The 15,859-nt window shown below is 42.2% G+C and overlaps 1 protein-coding gene across 3 annotated transcripts in view; it reads right to left on the bottom strand.

Annotated features, from left to right (window-relative positions):
• Positions 1–1,304: 1,304 nt before the first annotated feature.
• The window catches only part of AADAC (arylacetamide deacetylase), a 159,312-nt gene continuing 144,757 nt past the window's right edge, over positions 1,305–15,859 (bottom strand). For all 3 annotated transcript variants that reach the window (XM_075003913.1, XM_075003914.1, XM_075003912.1), the window contains 4 exons: positions 13,778–14,000; positions 9,070–9,139; positions 4,134–4,305; positions 1,305–2,017 (listed from right to left, as the gene is read on the bottom strand). In XM_075003913.1, coding sequence (XP_074860014.1) covers positions 1,409–2,017; positions 4,134–4,305; positions 9,070–9,139; positions 13,778–14,000 — 1,074 coding nt within the window. In that variant the 3' untranslated portion in view covers positions 1,305–1,408. The remainder of the gene's footprint in view (positions 2,018–4,133; positions 4,306–9,069; positions 9,140–13,777; positions 14,001–15,859) is intronic.

The following is a 15,859-nucleotide window of genomic DNA, read 5'->3' as shown; positions in this document are numbered from 1 at the left end:
TTCCAAAACCTTTAAGACGTTTTACAAATACAAAATGTTTAGGTTAAAGCATATTAATGCAGTACAGACTGATTGGGATTGAGATGTGTCTTCTTTTTGAGTCTATACCATTTCTAAGTCTAGATTTAGAAATGTGCTATATGCAAGTGTTTTACTAACGGAACAAGGTCAGCTAAATTAAAATCATAACTCTTACATATGAGTAATAACAGAAATACAAGCCACAAAATGGTGTTATCGTAAGGTTGTGATCTTCAGCATTTTGTTTTGATGATACCGTATCCAATTCTGTTAAATTACACTTTATTCTTTCCAGTAAACAAAAAAAGTTAACGAATGTGATCAGACAAAGTCAAATAATGGTACAAGTACCTAATTATCTATTTATAACAGCTGTCATATTCAAATTCAGTTATGCTTTCTACTGCTTCTTTGTTCTTGCCGATAAGAGAAACATACAATTGCCAGCCATAAAGGCAGCTCAAGCTTAGACACAATTGTTTCCTTACCTCAGCCATAGAACTTGGTCCCTAAACTGACATTCATCTTCTCCCTCCAGACTCATTTCTCACTGATGACTATGGGAACTGACCGTCACTGATATTAAATGGGCTGCAACATTCTATTGTTAAGTGATCCTTGATACCCATTCAAGGGCAGGCAGAAGGAAACAGGCTTATGAGGCATGAAGCATAAATTGTAAAACAGAAGTACTGAAAGATAAAGACACTTTGGGGACTTTGCTGTGATAGGATTGGCAATAGAACCCATAGAATCGAAAAAGGAAGAGAGTGAGTAGGGGTAGGCAGGTGTAAAAGGATCAGGAGCAGGAGAACTTGTATTCTTGAGCAGAGAAATTCAAAGCCAATAACTGATGGCAGCAAGGGCAATTTTACTTGGGTTTTGTATTCCTACTGTGAAAGAGCACTTACATTAGAGACAGCCTAAATCACCCACCAGAGTAGGCAAGAAGCCAGTCTCAGCCCAAATGTGATAATGAAATGGATAGATTCAGTATAGCAATCTGAGATCTCAAATAGAGTGTTTCACCCACACCCAGGCTATGGCCACACTAGCCCACCTCCTGTCACAGGAGGCATGGTAATAAGGCAGTTCGGCATATGCTAATGAGGCGCTTCCATGAATATGCAGTGTCTCATTAGCATAATGGCAATCACACATGCTTCAAAACTGCAGCTTTCAAAATGCACACCGCCCATGTAGCCAGGGACCTTTTGAAATGGCCCCCTGATTTTGAAAGCCCCTTCTTCCCTGAGCCAAATGGGAAGAAGGGGCTTTCAAAATCAGGGGGTCATTTTGAAAGTCCCCGGCTACATGGAAGGGGCTAGTGTGGCCACAGTGAACCCCAGTGAATAAGAGCCAAATGCATGAAATATGCATTTTCACTTTATAAGTTCATATTTAACCACTCGATATATTGATTTGCTACTCTGTGTCCTAGAGCTAAATCAGTTGGACTTATAATAAATATCATAGCCCCATGAATTGCATCCTTAATGTGCTCATGTATCACTTTAACTCCTGCTTCTTTAAGTCTTGAGACATACATGATTCCATCATCCCTCAAGACATCATGTTCACACGTGAGGACATATGTCATTGGTAAGCCAAGTAACTTGGTATCATCAGCCAAGAGTGGTGCTGCCCTTGGATCCAGAAAGCCTGGATATTGTTTTGCAATCCTGGAACTTCCATAAACTGGGTTGGTATAAACATGATCCTTTTTAAACTCTTCAGGCAGCAAATTACTCCAGTTTACATACTTAAACAAATGGCTTGATTCTGCAGAGACATGTCTATTGGAAGCCATTGCGTCATGAAGAGAGATGTCTGTAGTAAAGTATTCACTCCAGAATCTGACCATCAATGACTTAGGTAGAATCGGCTTGTTCTCATTATCTTTATAGGATGGCAAATCCAGGTCAATGGTCTGAAGAGCAGGGTAAATTAACGCTTGGATTTTAAGATTAACTTTAACTTCAAGGTCATCTAGCAGCTGCAAAAAATTAAAATGTTTACACGAGCAAGCAAAGCTTTCAATTCCCTGACAATGAGTGAAGATCGTATACAAAATGGGAACATCACACAAGATATTGTTGGATAAAAAGCTCTGAGCCTGTCTTGAATGATATAAGCTATTATCCCATATTCAGTTCTAAGTAAAGAAATAATCCCATATTGTTTCTTAGGCTGAAAGAAAATAATACATCTGAAATGTTCTTTTTAAAAGGGCATTAATTAGAAGTTACTGGTGCATTACTAACTAGTAAAATGTTATTCTGTAATATTCATGATTTATGAAGCATAGATTTTGAAACTTCATTCATTATTTTGCACTACATAAGCTTTATCCACTCTGGCTTCTTAAATCCAAGAAGAGATTTAGGGCTGTAATAAATTGAGCTTTCATGTATTCTTAACACAGAGAGAACAAAGTGAGAGTACAGAAAATGAATTCAACACCATGGTTTCTTAAAATGTTATCCTAGCCTTCTCTCAGCTGTACTGACCGCAATAAATTTGGACCATGTCCAAAGCAGCAATATCACAAAATACAAATAATTTCTTCCCAGGGCAGCAACATCTTCACTTCAGTAAAAATTGAGTATCTTAAATAAACAGAGCACCCTGCTTGCAAAACTGTACTGTACTGACCAGTTGCTCACATTTAATTTCCTTTTGCTGTAGCACTTTAATCAAAATGGACCACATTCTGCAATTTTGTAAAGTGCCCATTACATGAGCTTTCACCTGAAAGCGGACTGCATGATTTGACACTATTATATTATGAAGCTTTTTTTTTGGAGGGGCATACAAAATTGGGAGGTGCCTCCCAATCACTTTCAGACATGATTGCGGGGTTTATCAGTAACTGGGCTGTTCCTAGGGTGGCACAAGGCCTGAGACAACCTCCTGAGTGCCCCATGATGAAGCTCTCCCCTGCTGCAGGCCCCACCCCCACCAGGCCTCTGTTTAATCCCACACAACCCCTGCTCTACCCCTTTCCACCAAGCCCTACCCTGGTCCACCCACTTGTCCCCTCTGCTGTGCAACATGAGCTGGGGGAATACCTGGAGGGGAGGGGCATGATGAAAGGCAACATCAAGGGTCACCCCCCCACACCCCTTCAGTCACTTCATGGGTAGCAGCCAGACTAGTCTAACAGCCTGCTCCTCTTGCCCTGCTTTTCTCCATAGCAGCAGGGTGCAGACTGCCCTAGGGCAAGGGCACTCTGCTTCCCAATGCCACAGTGAAGTGAAGCACAGCCAGCTGGGAGAGGGCAGCACAGCAGAGCAGAGCTGGCTGCTAGGCTGCTCCAGATCCCGCTGCCAAGGTGAGTGTGTGTGTTGGGGAAGGGGGTAGAATACCTTTGCCAGGCCCCTGTAACTCCCTGGATCCCTCCCATCCATAGGACAGTTGAGGCAGACACCACAGGGTGCTCCAAAAGGACAGGGGTGTCAGGTAGCCACCCCAAGCTAACTTAAGGTCCAGACGGCTCTGGCTAGTGTTATTAAGTAAATGCATTTGTAATAGCAACTGAACTGTGCTGTTACAGTTTGTTCAATTTGAGATACAAAAATAACTTTCACCAACCTGAGAACTGGTAATTTCTACCTCCCCATTTACAGCCTCTCTCTCACACCAGCATAAATATAGGTAAAATATAGCTGGGAGGTACAGTAAGCTATTTCATATCTGGCAGCCATGGGAGGTTGCCAGATATTCAAATATTCTGGATACTAGAGAGGTATACCTAGCAATGCATAACACTAAAGAAAGACAAGGTTAGATATTAAGAAACAAACAGAAATGCATGCAGAGTACTTTATTTACCACCAACAGGAGTACTGTACACTATAAACTTATACTGTATTTATTCGTATTTAATTTCACTATATTTTACTTATGGAAACGTAACTAAAATTTACTTATATGGTTAAAATGCTGGTTATTTGAGAGTTCTGAATGATAGAATGCCAGATATGAAAGAGTTTACTGTATATTTTTTCTTTAATGAACAGAGATATTTAAGTGAGGGTGTTGCTACATTACCCTGGTAAGAAAAATGAGCAGAACGAAACCTCTAGAGCTGTAAAATGTAAATAGCATACCTGCTGTGCCACTGCAGCAGCCAAGTTACCTCCTGCACTGTCTCCTGAAACACAGATCCGATTTGGGTCCACTCCATATTGTGCAAGAACACTGTTTTGTAGAAAGAACTTCACTACAGTATACACATCTTCAAACTGGGTGGGAAAATGATACATAGGTGCTAATCTGTACCTTTGGGGAGAAAAACAGTTGTGTCATTTGAGCTGCTTGACAAAACAAACATTTTTAAAGTTCCTAATTTTCATGAAAATCCTACACACTATTCCAGCAGCAAAATTTTGCCATTTCAATATGAGGTTTTATTTCCAATTTGACAATCCTAGAGGTAGTCTTCAATTGATTGCATTAGTGTGTTTCTGCATTTTTTTTGTAAGTAGGCTCAGCATTGCAAATGGCTCTCCGATAGTAACATCTGGAAAGTGGTCTGAAAATAAAATCCATGTTTGACATTGGTCCTTGGGATCTTGTGTCAGTTTTCAACAGATGTAGTTAAAATGGCAATATCTTCCCAGTGGGCTTTTCTTTCCTTCCCCTCTACTGAAGATATAAGCAATATCACAACTCATTGTTCTGATAGTTACTGCCCTAATTAGCAAAATTAGTAATGAATTTCCATTGCTTTGCAGTTACTACATCACTATAGTAAATACAATGATTTGTTTCATGTCTATCACATTCTCTGTGTCCCTGTGATAGAACTTATTCAGATATGGAAAAAGTACCCAAGAAGTTATCTGAATAAAAGTGCAGCTGCTTTCACTTCTGGATACTTGAGGCACAATCAAGATGTGATATGTTTGTGTGTTCACTTTTACTAAAGTGGTCTTCCAGATGGACACCAGTGACTTGCATTTAAGTACACGACCCTCCCCCAAACATCTGTACTTTTACTCAAGTAACTTTTTGGGTACTTTTTCCACCTCTGCTTGTGGTAAGAAATACAACAAACTTGTGATGCAAGAAACTTCCCAGGCATATTTTGAGAGCAACTTACTAATACTATGTAAATGTACTCATTGCATTTTGGCTGGGGAGCCTGTGTTTATTTGCAGATTGGGATCCAGAAAATAAAAAGAAGAAAAAACTCAGAAAAAAAATTATTTCTGTCACTAACATTAACAGATGGGGCCCTGATTATGTGAACAGGGAACAGATTTTGTGTAAGAAGGCACCATTTTCCATCATCACTTTTCAAAGGAAAGCCATATTTTACATTTTTAAAGAATTCTAGAGATTAAGAGAGTGGGGAAATAGATGATGCTGGTACCATGGTGAGTCCCTAAAATAGCAGACTGACAGGGTGGCTCAGAAGAGCCCTGGCAGAATGGGCTGAATTCTGAGTCTTAGGTTAGTTCTACACTCAGTTGCAGATATGCAGTTCTAGATACAACAATTGTGTAGTTGGAATCAACTTATCTACAATCGACATACCTCACTCCTCACGATATAGAGGAGTACAGGGGTTGACTGCCGACTCCAGATTGTTTGATTTCATGTGTCCCTAATGAGCACATGAAATCAACCCCTGAAAGACTGACCCCGATTACTGTCAGATGCAGTATTTCCTATTGCTCCTTCTAATCCTGCTCACCTGCATGCATAGGTATGCAAAATGCACTCTTCTTGCCCTGGAGAGTACACCCATGAACACAGTGTAAAACACTGTCCTATCTGAGCAGTGCTATTGCTCTCCCTATTCCTGCTCACTTTAATGTCCCAGCACTTTATTTCTTATCTAGAGGGTTTTTTTTTTTAAGAAAAATAGATTATTTTCAGTGGAAAACTTATTCCCTGGGTTGGTGAACATCCATATGAGATTCAGAGTATAGGGGATTAACATCAGTTGTAACAGTCTGTTCGAGTGCCTGTTAGTGTTACTCTTAAAAGACAATGTAATTATTACAGTGGAGTCTGGTGTGCCAAGCCAATTTCATATTGCAAAGAAGAGGGCTGGAAGTAATGGCAATCCTAGAAGTACTGCATTATTGTGTTCTGCAGTTTTTCTGTAATGAAGCCTCCCATGTTCATGAGTGGTTTGCTCAGCTTTGCAAATGGCACTTTGACAGTAACATTTGGAGGGTGATCTGAAAATAAAATCCACGTTTCACATGTAATAATGAACTCCCTATCGACAACCCATTTTCAGAAATATACATAACTATCTGGAGTAATTATGCCTGGCTAAAGCAGAAGCAGACTGGAAAGAGCTGCACACAGGCATCTCACAAACTGGGAGACTGGGAAACAAAATGGTAGATGAAATTCAGTGCTGATAAATGCAAAGTAAGGCACATAGGAAAACATCCCAACTATAGCTATATCTATCTATCTATCTATATAGGAAAATATAGGAAAACATCCCAACTATATATATACACATAGATATAGTTGGGATGTTTTCCTATGTTGGGATGTTTTCCTATGTTTTCCTATATATATATATATATATATATATATATATATATATATATATATATATATATATATACACACACACACACAAAATGATGGAGTCTGAATTAGCTGTTATCACTCAAGAAAGCGATTCTGGTGTTATCATGGAAAGTTCTCAGAAAACATCTACTCAACGTGCAGAGGCAGTCAAAAAACAGCCAAATATTTGGAACTATTAGGACAGGGATTGATAATAAAACAGAAAATATCATGAGGCCATTTTACGGAAGGCATGATATACCTACACAATGTATAGTGCATGTATTTCCTAACTCCTGCTCAACAAAGATATATTAGAATTGGAAAATATACTAAGGGCAACAAAAGTTATTGTAGGTATGCAACCATTTCTATATGAGGACAATTTAAAAAGCCTGTGACTTGGAAAAGAGGAATAAGGACTAGAAGGATATGAACGAGGCTTATATAGTCATAAATGGTGCAGAGAAAGAGAAAGTGTTATTTTACCCCTTCACATAATACAAGAACAGTGCAAGGCGGAAAGGTGGTGTTTGACTTGTTTCACTTAATGAAATTAGTAGGCAGCAAGTTTAAAACAGAAGGAAATACTGCTTCACAAAATGGACAGTCAACCTGTGGGACATGTTGCCCAGGACATAGTGAAGTACAGCTGGGTTTAAAAAAGAAAAAAAAAAAAGAAACACTTACATGAGTTCATGGAGGATAGGACCATCAATGGCGCCTCTAGCCGAAACTGTCTGGGATAGAAACCCAAGCTGTGGGTGTCCCTACACTTCTGACTGATAGAGGCTAGGACAGGACAACATGGGCTGGATCATGTGATAATTGCACTCTTCTATTCATTCCTCTGAAGCCTCTGGAATTGGCCACAGTCGGAAGATAGGATGATGGGCTCGATGGACTATAGATCTGATCAGGTACATTCATTCTTAAAACTTTATTTTGACCATTAAATATAATGGATGTTCACTGCCAAAGAGCAGGAGTAGGGAACTGCCAGAGTCAGAACTATTACAGAGGCACAAGGCCTCCACACAGTTGGCACTAGCCACTTGCCAATTTCTATGAACACATGGGAACCACTGCAGTCTTTTCATGGGGAGGGAAATGCCACATTCCACTCCCATACAAAAGTCTGGCCAGTGCAGGGGGGAGGGACTCTAGAGCAGTGTTGCCCAATTTTATTTGGCCACAGAACCCTTTTAAACATGAAATAATTTTGCAGAACCCCATTCCCAGGCTCTACGCCCCCCATCTCCAGGCTTTACCTACCTTGGCCCCCAAACCCACCGTCTATCCCCATGCTTTACCCCCACCATCCAACAAACCCACCCCTCCCTCCCCAGGCTTAACCTCTTTCAGTCCCAAACCTGTCCCCTTCATCCCCAGGCTTCACTTCTTTCAGCCCCAAACCCACCCCACCGCATCCCCAGGCTTAATGCCTCTTTGCCCCAAATCTGCCCCAAACCACTTTCTCAGGATTAATCTGCCTCATTCCCAAATCTGCCCCAGGACTAATCTATCTGTGGCCCTGTCTGGGGAGCCTGCTGGGCAGCCACATGTGCCCAGTGGAAGAAAGGCTGGCATGGAGGTGTTCCGCTGGTGGGGGTGAGCCAAGCCACGCCCACCAGATGGGTGTGGCCACACAGATAGCAGAGCGAGTGAGGGGCTCTCTGCAGCTCCCTGCCCTGCCGCTGCTGAAATAACGGAACTAAATTCAGTTGGTTTAATGGCCAGATCCCTTGTGCCACCCAGCCAGCCATTAAACCAATTAAATTTAGTTCTACTGTTTCAGTGGCAGCAGGGCAGGGAGCTTCAGAGGAATTTTCTCACAGAACCCTTATTTTCACTTTGTGGAATGCCAGGGTTCAACAAACCACCATTTGGGAAACACTGCTCTAAGGAGAACACAGAAACTTCCTTCCACTGCATCCCTCACCATGGTGTTTTCGGCAGGAAGGAATGATCTGGGTGTTTGCTTTTCAAGTATGGTCAACATCCTAGAAATGGGGTGCTGGTGACACATCTCATGCTTTAAAGATGTAGAATTCAACTCTAAAAATCTAATCCTGAAGTGAACTTGTGTGATGGGATGTGTGTACCCAACGCTGGGCTAGAAGTGGTTAACATCTAACTCCTGCCCGACTCTCCCTCCCACCAGGCCATACTCAAAATTCTGGGCCAGTATAAATGTGAACAGATCATCTCAATCAGGGGTTTGCGGGGGGAGAGGGGATGGGGAAAGAAGCTTCAGCTGAGGACCTGCCACAGCCCCGGCTGGTGGAACCTTCTGCCCCCTTCTCTCACCAGCCAGAAGTGAGAAGAATGCACACACAGTCTGTGTCCTTTCCCCTCACTTCCTCACAGTCAGGAGTATGGGAAGAAGAGCAAGCAGTGTTGCAGTTTGTATGGCTGCTGCCCCCTCCTGCCCTTTTGAAAAGGTGCCATTGGCCATTTATCCCAACCCCTATTTCTAGGAAGAAACAGACTCTCTCTTACTCAATGGATATGACAATAGCATTTAGCTTGCTTGCAGTCCATCTCGACAGGAGGTCATAGGGCTCCATGGCTGCAATGAAATAAGTCACTTAAAACATATCTGATTGCACTTAAAAACAAATCTGTTAATAATTCCACATTCCTCTTGACATTCCTCTGGTCCCTTTCCAAAATCTGCACAGTTCAGTGCCTTCACAGTGGAGCAATTCAACTGCTGTACTGACAACACTTTTGAGGAGCACAAAGCAAACCAATGAGTCAACTGTTACTTGAACAAGAAGACATCCGTGAAAGAACATTGCATTACTTATACTCATGAGAGCATGAGTTTTCTGGTTGACCAAAAAAGGAATGAAAGTAAACCAAGGAGCAGATTTCTCTGTCAGGCACATGTGTACAATCATTCTGAAATTAAAGGGGTTGCATGTGTGTTAGAGAAGCAAAGATCTGTCTAACAGCCTATCAGTCACCCTCCCTAGTGTATAGGGCAGAGGTCAGCAACCTTTCCAAGGCAGAGTGCCAAAATTTGACCTCTTGACCTTTATGTATGATCTGGGTACCATTGGTGCTCTTTAAATTCACTAATAGTCCTATATACAGCAGTTTCATTAATAAATAAGATGCAGAGCTTTACCATTGAGATGGTGGTTGGTAGCATTACTTGGTCTTTTGTTAATCCACAGGTCACACATGCACACCCCTCGTAGAACTGGAAGGGACCTTGGGAAGTCATTGAGTCCAGTCTCCTGCCCTCTTGGCAGGACCAAGGACACTTTTTTTTTTTCTATTTGCCCCAGATCCCTAAATGGCCCCCTCAAGGATTGAACTCACAACCCTAGGTTTAGCAGGCCAGGATGGCATGGCTTTCAGCAAGGAAAACGAAGATGAAGGGGAAAAGAGTTCAAGACAACTGGCAGTATTTTAAAGAACTCTTACTGAAGGCACAGGAACAAACCATCCCACTGCGTAGTAAGAAATGCAAACATGGTAGGCAACCAGCTTGGCTTAACAGGGAAATCCTTATTCATCTTAAACTCAAAAGGATGCATAAAAGAAAGGAAACGTGGACAGTTGACTAAGGAGGAGTATAAACATATGGCTGGAGAATGCCAGGGAGTAATTAGAGAAGTGAAAGCACAATTGGAACTGCAGCTGGCAAGGGATGTGAAGAGTAACAAGAAGGGTTTCTACAGGCATGTTAACAATAAACGGGTTATCAGAGAAGGTGTGGGGCTGTTACTCGATGAGAGAGGTAATCTAGTGACAGATGATGTACAAAAAGCTGAAGTACTCGATGCTTTTTTTGCCTCAGTCTTCATGGACAAAGTCAACTCCCACTCGATGGTCCTGGACAATGCAGCATGGGAAGGTGGAGGGCAGCCATCTGTGAGGAAGGAACAAGTTCTGAGCTATCTAGAAAAACTAAATGTACACAAATCCATGGGTCTGGATTTAATGCACCCAAGGGTACTGAGGGAATTGGCAGAGGTCATTGCTGAACTTTTGGCCATTATCTTTGAAGACTCTTGGAGATCGGGGGAGATCCTGGATGACTGGGAATAGGCAAACGGAGTGCCCATCTTTAAAAAAGGAAAGAAGGACAATCCAGGGAACTATAGACCGGTCAGCCTTACCTTAATCCCTGGGAAAATAATGGAGGGGATCCTCAAGGAAACCATTTTGGAGCAATTGGAAGAGGGGAAAGTGATCAAAAGTAGCCAACATGGATTCACCAGGGGCAAGTCCTGCCTGACATATCTGATCGGCTTCTATGGTGAGGTAACAGGCTCAGTGGACATGGAGAAATCAGTGGATGTGATATAGCTTGACTTTAGTAAAGCTTTTGATATGGTCTCCCACAACATTCTTGCCCATAAGTTAAGGAAATATGGATTGGATTCTTGGACTATAAGATGGATAGAAACCTGGCTTGATGTTCGGGCCCAATGGGTAATGGTCAATGGCTCAATATCCGGATGATGGACATTTTCAAGTGGAGTGCCACAAGGCTCGGTTCTGGGGCCGGTGTTGTTCAGCATCTTTATTAATGACCTGGATGAGGAACTGCATTGCTCCCTCAGCAGGTTTGCAGATGACACAAAACTAGGGGGAGAGGTAGATAGGTCAGAGGGTAGAGAGAGAATCCAGAGTGACCTGGATAAATTGGAGGACTGGGCCAAAAAGAAGTCTGACACAGTTCAACAAGGAGAAGTGTAGAGTCCTGCACCTGGGGCGGAAGAATCCCAACCAGTTTTATAGGCTGGGGCCTGACTGGCTCAGCAGCAGTACAACAGAAAGGGACCTAGGGGTTATGGTGGATGAAAGGATGGGGGATATGAGTAAACAGTGTGCCCTTGTAGCCAAGAAGGCTAACTGCATACTAGGGTGCATTAGGAGGAGCATTTAGAGCAGATCTCGAGAAGTAGTTGTTCCCCTCTGTTCAGCACTGCTGAGGCCACATCTGGAATATTGTGTCCAGTTTTAGGCCCCCCCAGTATAAAATGGATGTGCTGGAGCAGGTTCAGTGGAAGGTAACAAAAATGATTAAGGGGCCGGAGCACAAGACCTATGAGTTTAAGCTGAGGGATTTGGGCTTGTTTAGTTTACAGAAGAGAAGACTTAGGGGTGATTTAATAGCAGCCTTCAACTTCCTGAAGGGGAGCACTAAAGAGGAGGGTGAGAAATTGTTCTCAATGGTGTCAGATGGCAGAACAAGGAGTAATGATCTGAAGTTGAAGAGGGAGAGATGTAGGTTAGATATTACGAAAAACTACTTCACCAGGAGGTTGGTGAAGCATAGGAATGTATTGCCTAGAGAGGTGGTAGATTTTCTATCCCTTGAGGTTTTTAAGTCCTGACTTGACAAGGTCCAGGCTGGGATGACTTAGTGGGGGTTGATCCTGCTTGAAGCAGGGGGATGACCTCCTGAAGTCTCTTCCAGCCCAGTGATTCTATGATTCTAAGCTCCCAGCCACATGCGGGAGGAGGGGCGGGGCTGACGTCCCACCACGTGTGCCCATGAAAATCAGCTCGTGTGCCACTCCTGGCACCCATGCCAGGAGTTGTTGACCATCGATATAGGGAGTAATTGAATGTGAGTTGTATAGGCTCATTAGGAATTTAAGTCATAGATGCTTTTCATGTGATGCCAGGGTGGCTGATCATCCCAAAATAACAAATGATTACAAATTATTACAGTCATTAAAGTACATTAGGAAAAAAGAGATTGTGTATGCTGAATTATTCCAATTGAAGAAAGCCTGCAAAAACACAGCACAAAAAATAAACCCATTTTAAAATGCCTCGTTAGAAATAATAAGGAAGAAGATTAAATAAAAACAAGCAGTGAGATAGTATCCAATAGCGCAAATTTAATTGAAGCAAAGGATCTCCAACTTTTCCTTCTTCCCAGAGAAAGCACAGCATGAAAAATGCAGAGCTGATAGGAAAAGATTTCCCTAATTGGAAGAAACCCTTTTAAAATTACACGTGTGTGTTGGATTTATTATACAACATAGCACCCCAGGAGAACCATGACTGACACGGAGAAATATAATTAATGCAGTGGAACCTGAAGAAGCAAGTTCAGCTAAAAGTTTCTTTTACAACCCATTCTCCCAGCCAGTGAAAATACAAGCCAGGGCTCTTGTTCTAATTTCTGAAAATGATTTTCCAATTCAGGCCTTTCCTACAGGCACAGTCCTAAAAATTAACGTCAGTAGTAAAAGAAATATAACATTTAAGTTAACGTTGTAGCTCTGCCTTCTCATGAGGAAAATGGGATCCTCCACTGCATACAGCATTGACTGTTGGGAAGGCTTCCGAAGGAGGCATTATGAATGTGTACCGGCTTACAGGAGACGTGGAGTAACCTTAATAAGGTCCTGACAATCTCTGCATTGCATCGGTTGATTTCTATGTTAGTTTTTAAGAAGCATGGGGAATCTTAGGAACTGGGCCGATCAAAATGCACTGTATGTGGCGAAAGATACCATGCTGCCTTCTCTGTTGTGAGAGAGGCTGACGGTTGCTTTCTCTCTCCTCCTCTAGTGAAAGCAGAATCATGTGGAGTAGCATCTGGTGGCCAGAACTCCTCTGTATCTTCAATACTTTTTTCCTGGGTTGCTTTCTGGTAGTGCTTTCACCGATGAGATGCTGATGACCCCAAAATGCTTCTCTCCCCTGCATTCAGCTCATTCTCATGGCTTACTTGAGCACCCACCCACTACTCACAAGACAAACTCAGTTGCTCCGTTGTGATGGGCATTTCTCCCTCCTCAGGAGGCTCCACCATGCATGCTGACCTGTCTGTGAGTAAGCTTCTCCCAGGGCTTTCCTCCTCTGGTACACAAATGCCTTCCCCATTTAGATGCTATTCTCCCTTATGAGGAACCAGGACATTCTCATTCTGCTCCTTTCTCCCATTTTTTGTTAGTGTAACAAATCCATATGCTGCAGGTAACATTCATCTAATCACATAGGCAGGAATGTGAAACTAGAACCTTTCTTCTCCTAAAAAGGCATTGACCTGTATCAGCTGAGCTACAAGGGACCTATTACAACTTTGATTAGTAGCAGGTCCCTTATTGTTTTTGTGGACCAGTGACTAGAAGGTAATACAATACACCATATGCTAACACCTTACAACAGCAGGTGACACACAACTCCAGGACTCTTGTTGGTGAAAAGAAGAGGCCTTTGTACTTACCTACACCTCCTAAACACCAGCCTCCACCATGAATGTAAATCACAGCCCTTCTCAGCCCACTGGATTGCTTCCTGGGTATATACAAACGGACTGGAACATTGTCAAATTTTGTGTCTGTGACCGTCAGATTTTCATCCGATACTGGTGCAGTGTACTCCATATTTGTTGGCATCATCAGAACTTCCATGTAGTGCTTCAGACCCAGCCACTCAGTCAACTCAGCCTAAGGTCAAAGGCATTAAAAACAAAGTAATTTTTATCAGTATCAGTTTCTACCATGATGTACCACCCACAGCTCCCTGTTTCACCATATCTTTTGTGCTCTCCTGTTCAATGGAATTTAGGCTCTTCCAAAACCCAGCCTCATACCCAGTGTTCTCCTTAATTTTTTCCATCCATAGGCAGAATACATTTTGTTATGTGCACCAAGGCATGTGCCAATGTGCACCGCCAATAGAAACACATGATACCCATGGTGGGTGGCTGTGGGTGCCCTGCTAGTCAGCTGGGTGGAACCAGAATCTCTCCTGTGTCCAAGTGTTCATTTCACAGGGAATACATGTCATACCTGAAGAGAAGGTGGACAGAGGGAGAATACTTCACTGATTTCATTGTAGCCCTACTTAAAAGCTGATGGTACAGGATGGTTCTGAGTATTTATTTTATCTACATGCGTTACATGTTTTATACCTTAATTTCTATAGCAATGCATAGCAACAAACAAAAAAAAGTACCACATGAATCAATACAAAAACAAACAAAATGCAGGTGAGATGGGCCTGATATACCAAGAAGATAAAAGGGTAACTGTGGCCAATGGAAGCTTTTCTCCTTCCTGTGGTAGTAGCAGGAAACTTATACAGAGACTGTTGATAGCCTCACCTCCACACCCAAAAAGAACAGGACTTGCAAATGAAGCCACATCTCTTACAGGAAAATAAATTCCCTGGGGGTTGGAGAAGATATGAGGACAGTCACTCCATCTCTCCAGCAAAAGTAGCCTTTCCTTCTTACGAAATGACTGTATTATGCAAGAAATAGCCAGAAAGGAGGTACTGCCTAGCTTTGGGATCTTATCTGTGTGGGAACATTGTTATTTGGGGGGGGTGGGGGGGTGGAGGAAAGAGAGGGTGGGGGCAGGATGCTACCACTGCTATTAGGACTGCAGCTGAAAAAAAGCCCAGGGGATACAATAACTAACCTTTCACTACCAGAACCCAGAGTGCCTGAAACATATTAGCCTGAATTCATTCTCCCTCAAAACATTCTGTAAAGTAGATGTTAATTAGCTCTCAGAAAGCTTATCTGTTAGGACAGTCTCAACCCCCTGGAGAATTTAAAATGAAACTCCCTACCATAAATCTCTGTGACTCACTAATCTGCCCAGAACCAGCGCTGTCGTTTCTGTAGAGTTGAAACATGTCACTGTGACTCTACAGAGCGGTTTCTCATGGTCTTGGACATGTTGATATAACAGACAAAGGTTTACTCCTAATTAGGAAAACCGGATTCTATTTCATGAAAAATATGTGAGGCTTTAACTCCCCCTCCTCCCCAGAAGGCCCCATTCATTTATGGAAAAAATTGGTTTCAATCATATGTTTTATCTTAAAACATTCTCTTAATTTTGGTGCAAGGATAGTTAAACCCACTAGATGAACTATATGGTACAGCCTTTTCAGTACACACTTCCCTTCTCACTGCTTTGAAGGTCTGCATGTATCTAGTTATGGGATTGGTGCGTGTCCTGTCTCAGGCTTTGACAATACATTATTTCTGCCACATTTGGCTAAATGGCTTCATGAACCAGGAGGATTTTGGAGCATGATCCTTTGAGAAAGAACAACCCTATAATTCTCAGTGTGCAGTTTTAGAAAATAAGTACAAACTATTATGCATGTCACTACTGTTCTTTAGATGTTATGTGCAATCTACTGAAAGAGGCAGTTGAATCCAGCTATGAAATGCAAATTTAGGTCACAGGATTCTTGTTGCTAGTTGAAGTACATGTCCTGTAATCTTTCTAAAACGTTTGAAAAATCTTTAAAGGTTAATTTTAGAAATAATTGTATTGCTAATACT

This window comes from Carettochelys insculpta, chromosome 10, assembly GCF_033958435.1.
Source record: "Carettochelys insculpta isolate YL-2023 chromosome 10, ASM3395843v1, whole genome shotgun sequence".
NCBI classification, from domain to species: domain Eukaryota; kingdom Metazoa; phylum Chordata; order Testudines; family Carettochelyidae; genus Carettochelys; species Carettochelys insculpta.
The sequence above is the reverse complement of the archived record's forward strand: the minus strand, read 5'-3'. Positions and strand labels throughout refer to the sequence as shown.